This window comes from Henckelia pumila, chromosome 4, assembly GCF_033568475.1.
Source record: "Henckelia pumila isolate YLH828 chromosome 4, ASM3356847v2, whole genome shotgun sequence".
NCBI classification, from domain to species: Eukaryota; Viridiplantae; Streptophyta; class Magnoliopsida; order Lamiales; family Gesneriaceae; genus Henckelia; species Henckelia pumila.
The window spans coordinates 25,832,128-25,838,225 of NC_133123.1; the positions used below are offsets into that span (position 1 = coordinate 25,832,128).

Genomic DNA, 6,098 nt, shown 5'->3' on the forward strand with positions numbered 1-6,098 from the left:
AGGTTGAATATTTATGTGCTATTATCGAAAATATTGAAATAGATATTTGCCTAGATTGAGTATTATCTTGATAAAAAAATATTGTGTATTATAGTTATCATATATTATCAAGATGGTATCAAAAGAGTCTTATTCCTAACAAAGACTAATTTTTTTATTTGTGTAGGATTCTACAAAGAAATCCTTCTATGCTTGTACTCTCATCTATAAGTAAAGGATTCTGCGCACAAACAATTGTACACTTCAAAGGAGAATTAATAAGAGTTTTCAGAGAAAATCACATTGAAGAATTCGAAGATTCTGAAGCAATTTTGTAGTCGTCGTTACTACTTATCCCCGTGCTGCCGTTCGTGTTGAAGACTTCAGAGACAACACTGTGGGAATAGTGTTGTTCGAAGATATTTGTTGTTTTTCAAATTTAGGCTACGAGAGTTGCATCTGATTTGTTTTATATTCCGATTATTTAGGATGCAAGTTTGATTTCTCAACTTGTTGAGAAATTTAGGATTTAATGACTTTTCGTAAAATCACTAGGATTATTTTTGTAAGACTGATCTTACGTTTACTAGTGATATTTAGCCCTAAGACACCCGCACGAATTTTTATACTCGTGCAAAATTAATTTCTTGTGTTATTTATTTTTGTTTATTTTCCGCTGCACTGTGTTGTCATTGATGTTATGACACCGTGAACAACACTGACTCTTAATTTTAACCTACAATTACAATACAATTTCTGTCATCGTCTATAATATGTTTTACGTCAATAAAATTTGCTAAAATAATACTTCAATGATCAAGTACTTGATGCTGAAAATTTGAGAAATATCAATTAAATTCCGATTAATTAAGAAAACATAAAATATGAAGATATTAATGATGTCATGCCAACGACTTGGTGCAATTTGCCAAAAAATTCTCAAATCCAAACATGTTTTGCTTTGGGCTCCCTAGTCATAAAATGTGGTACAACATCATACATCATGTGGTACAAAATCATATAAGATGTGATACACATTAACAAAAATTGTGGTACACAAAATTGGCTAAGGGTACCGAGCAAAACATATTTACATTGGAGATTTTTCAGCAATTTACCGCATAAGATGGGCAATTTGCCCAAAAAGAGGAGTTAAATCGGTTCAGGGATTATCGTAATTTATTGTATTTATTTTTTTATATTATATTATATTATACTTTAATTTGTATTTGTATTTGTAATATATATATATTTGGACGGCTATATATTTAATATTCATAATTAAAAAAAAATTATGGGGATGAGCGAGGTCAAGGTGGCCGGTAGACGGGAGGCCGTGGCTTTTGTGATCAATAAAAAGAAAAAAAGTGTTTGTGTTTGTGTTCATATATGATTTGGTTCGGGTTTATAAGAAAGTTTAAACCAATATTTTTTTAGTCAAGTTTTAAAATCAACCAAACCAAACCATTAATTTTATAACAAACCAAATCATTAAGTTATCTTTTTTTTTGACATGCATTAAGTTATAGTTTGGTCTAGTTAAGATGATTAGTTTTTTAATCTTTTTATTTCCTATTTAATCAACGTGTGAGATATTTTTATTTTGAAAAAATAGTAATTGACACATGATAAAATTTGAGTGAATATTTATTTGATCGTGAACTAGAATTATTATGAGTGAAGTACCATAAATTACAATACTTATATAATTTATAGAATTTTACGATTTATAAAAAAAAAAAAAACAAAGTATTACGGTTGTGATTATGTTTATTTGAGCTAAAACCTAAAATTTAATGAATAGATTCTCAACGTTATGGTACTATTTTTAAAACTCTCTAATAATATAATACAAGCTAAATTCAGTGAGATTATTTTTATATCTTGTTATATAATTTTTTTTATATTCATGTAATTGATTTGGATCGGCTTGGTTTGATTTGATCTGTTTGTTTGTTTTGTTTTAATGTTATATCCAAAATTTGTACCAAACATGTATTTTCGATTTTGTTTTATAGTTTGATTTAAATAATGTTTGTAATCTCTAAATTAATTTTTTTGGGAATCAAATTTCGTTAGTACATATTCAAATAATCGAGAGAAGCAATATTCGAAAACCAAGACGACACGATACAATTAATCCACTCGAAATTAGTCGCCAAAAGGTGAGCTTCTGTATTCGGTTCTAAAATTGAAATCTCTACTTTAATAAAAATTTATTTTGATAATCATCCACATTAAAAGTCATATTATAACAAAAATATCTTAGACTTTAAAAGTAATAAAAATTATCCTATTAAATAATTGTTCTTAGTTTCGAAAAATAAAATAATAAATTTTCTATTAATAATAACTTAAAAAAAATATTCTAAAGATGTGGGGGCATAATTAGGTAACAGTAAGCATCTCTGCATCTGCATCAGGATAAAAACCTTTGTCACGTTTAGTTTTTTGGTTTTCTTGTTCCGCGTAGACATCAGTAATGGGTTTGGAAAGTGGGGGTGAAAAAGGGTCTGCTTGTGTGTATAAATGGACCATATTTTCTGCAAGAACAAAACATGATTTGAAGTTCCACGAGGGAGATTTCTTGGAGCTAAACTAGAGGAGAGAGTCCCTCGTGTTATCTTCATATTTTCCAGCTAACTTTAATCACACCCACATAAAGATTCCTCAAGCCCATTCAGCAACCCACTTGCCTATTCCCACTTGCGTGAGAAATTCTTTAAAAAGCCGAGATCTTGGGTAGGTTCTGAGCTGGGGAGGGACATTTCTCAAATGGCTGGCTGGGTTTTATCAGAATGTGGTTTGAGGCCGCTTCCAAGAATTTATCCTAAACCAAGAACTGGCCGTGACCAGCCTCCCTTGAATCCCAGTCTCTCCAAGCTGAGATTTTTACGGGCAGATAGTGGAAATGGTTCCTCCCCATCTTGTTTGTTTAGTGGGATTGGTAAAGAGAGGGGTTGGGGTTTGAAAGTGAGTGCCCCATTTAGAGTTCTGGAAGTTGAAGAAGAGATTGAGGGAAGGGATGGAATATTGAACGGCGGTGAGGAGTTTTTTGACCCTGCTTCTCCACCTCCATTTAAGTTATCTGATATTAAGAATGCAATTCCGAAGCATTGTTGGGTTAAGGATCCATTGAAATCCATGAGCTATGTTGTGAGAGATGTAGCTGTGGTTTTTGGATTGGCTGCTGTGGCGGCTTATTTTAACAATTGGGTGGTTTGGCCTCTGTATTGGCTTGCTCAGGGGACCATGTTTTGGGCTCTCTTTGTTCTTGGACATGACTGGTAAATTTCTTTTTCTAGCTTTTCTTACATTGAGTTTCAAGAAAGTGTGTCTCTTGTTTGATTAGTTATTTTTTGTTGGATTTTGTTTAGTCTTGTGCTATCTGAAAAGGGTTTTGTTTCTCTGGTTCTAAATTATGCAGTGGCCATGGAAGTTTTTCGAATAATCCCAAGTTGAATAGTGTCGTCGGTCATCTTCTTCATTCTTCGATCTTGGTTCCCTACCATGGATGGTATGCTACCATGTCTCATATTTTTAAAATTTTAGGAATTCCTATTGCTTTGCTCATAAGAAATCATGTCGAAAAGCAAGTTGAAATGAGTGTGTCCTGCAGGAGAATTAGTCACAGGACTCATCATCAGAACCATGGACATGTGGAGAATGATGAATCTTGGCACCCTGTAAATATTACTAAGTTTTCCTTCTCTATTATTTAACAAACATTGATGTATTGTTTTGGTGTCGAAAAACTATGGATTAAAACTGTTGGTTTCTTGATTTCTTTTATTTCCAGTTGCCTGAGAAGACATACAGGGGTTTGGATATTGTTACCAGGATATTGAGGTTCACATTGCCTTTCCCCTTGCTAGCATATCCCATTTATTTGGTAAGCTGCTTGTTTTTTCGGCAAATCTTCGACTGCTTTTGATACTACATTCTACATGCCCGATATATATGTATGTATATAATCAAGTTCAATTTCGAAGAATATCTTCATCGTCTCTTTAGGATCATAGCATGTACATGTAAATGATTTATGTTAGTGGATGCCATAGTATCGAATAAAGCAGAAGATTTGGACTGATTTCTTTAGCATGAATAGTTTCAATCTTACTCTAACCCGAGTTACCTGATTAGTTTTGCTTGGTTTGTTTTATGATAGTGGAGCAGGAGTCCTGGGAAAAAAGGCTCTCATTTTGACCCTAACAGTGATTTGTTCGTTAAGAATGAGAAAGAAGACGTAACAACCTCGACAATTTGTTGGACTGCAATGGCTGCATTGCTTGTAGGATTATCGATTGTAATGGGTCCTTTGCAGTTGCTCAAACTCTATGGTGTACCATACCTGGTTAGTCGCATCGATCCATTTATTATGTAACTAATGTTATTAAAAACACAAGCATTCAGGCAAGCAGGGCAATTGTTATCTCAACTCGAAGCAACGATTTTTTATGTGCTGGGAAATGAAACTTTCTTCCCATGATTTAAAAGTTTACTCTGTTGCCTCTATGAGTTGAATAGATTTGATTAGATGTTGGCTTGATCATTGCTCGATATGTTCGTTTGAAACATCTTTGTGAAACATGAAATTTGAATTGGCGTATGCAGGGCTTTGTTATGTGGCTTGACTTGGTTACCTACTTGCATCACCATGGCCACGAGGATGCGCTTCCTTGGTACCGCGGAAAGGTTACATATCTTTGACATTTTTTTTTACTGATACTGTTCCAGGATGCAGAAATTTTCCCTGAAACAATCAATGTTTTTTTCATCTAAACCAGTTAACTGAGAAATTATAAACAATCAAGCACAAGAAATTTTCGAAACTAGCTCCCTTTCTTCTGGCAATTTATAATATTTTGGTGATACAGGAATGGAGTTATCTGCGAGGGGGTCTCACGACTCTTGATCGTGATTATGGATGGATAAACAACATCCACCATGACATAGGGACTCATGTTATACATCACCTCTTCCCTCAAATCCCGCACTATCATTTGATAGAAGCAGTAAGTGTTGGCTTCTCCCATCAGTTTCATGTGATTATCATTCAATCTAAACTTCGTGGTTGCCAAAATCTTGTGATGCAGACAGAAGCAGCTAAGCCGGTATTCGGAAACTATTACAGAGAGCCTAAAAAATCCGGCCCTCTTCCACTTCACTTGCTGGGAATCCTCTTAAATAGCATGAAAAAAGACCACTACGTAAGTGACACCGGTGATATAGTGTATTACCAGACCGATCCTCAACTCAACAGGCCTCAAACATCGTGAGTCTATTCTATAATATCGTCACAATTTAGGAAGCCACCACTGAGCTATTGATTCTTTGTGATCTTTCAACTAATTCCACCCACTCATAGATTCAGACCACCACAAATTCACTCGAGAATCTTGGATTCTGAGTGAGGATTCCTTTTTCTACCCTTGCATAATGATGTAGCATGTAGGTATACAAGATCACGTACATTTGGTTCGTATTGGTTCAAGAATATGAAGGCATTGTATTAAATCTTGATGTTAAGGGCGAGAAATTTTTTTTGATCATATAGTCGATTTATTCTGTATGAGAAACTCAATTTTTGTTATACACTCAATTAATAAATTGAATAAGATAGGAAGATGTTTACATAATTTTTATAATATACCTATATATATATAAGATGTTTACATAATTTTTATAATATACCATATATATATATATATATATATATATATATATATAGTTTTACTATGCTGCCTTCCTATCATGTCCACCAATGATGTGACACTATTCTATTGGACCTACAATTTATCACATTTTTATCACATCCAATAGAGTAGTGCCACATCTGGCTCAAAAAAAAATAAAAAAATAGTGCCACATCGTTGGTGCGCATGATAGGTGTACAACGTAGTAAAACTTTTATATATATATATATATACACGTCCATCAATCAATCCAATTGTGGATCCATTCACCTTAACATATGTATAATAGTATATCTTAGCACACGAGATATGCATATAAATTAATTTTGTTGGTATTAAATATTTTTTTATATAAATAATCTATCTAAAGATTATATTAAAATTAAGAACTTTATAAATGAATTTTTAAGGGAATAATTAATT

The 6,098-nt window shown here is 33.2% G+C and overlaps 1 protein-coding gene across 1 annotated transcript; it reads left to right on the forward strand.

The window, feature by feature from the left end:
* Nucleotides 1–2,461: 2,461 nt before the first annotated feature.
* Nucleotides 2,462–5,558, forward strand: LOC140860339 (omega-3 fatty acid desaturase, chloroplastic-like). Its single transcript, XM_073263313.1, has 8 exons — nt 2,462–3,266; nt 3,407–3,496; nt 3,599–3,665; nt 3,779–3,871; nt 4,148–4,333; nt 4,594–4,674; nt 4,857–4,994; nt 5,076–5,558. The coding sequence occupies exons 1-8, from the start codon at nt 2,755–2,757 to the stop codon at nt 5,256–5,258; spliced, it is 1,350 nt and encodes a 449-aa protein (XP_073119414.1). The 5' UTR covers nt 2,462–2,754; the 3' UTR covers nt 5,259–5,558.
* Nucleotides 5,559–6,098: the final 540 nt, after the last annotated feature.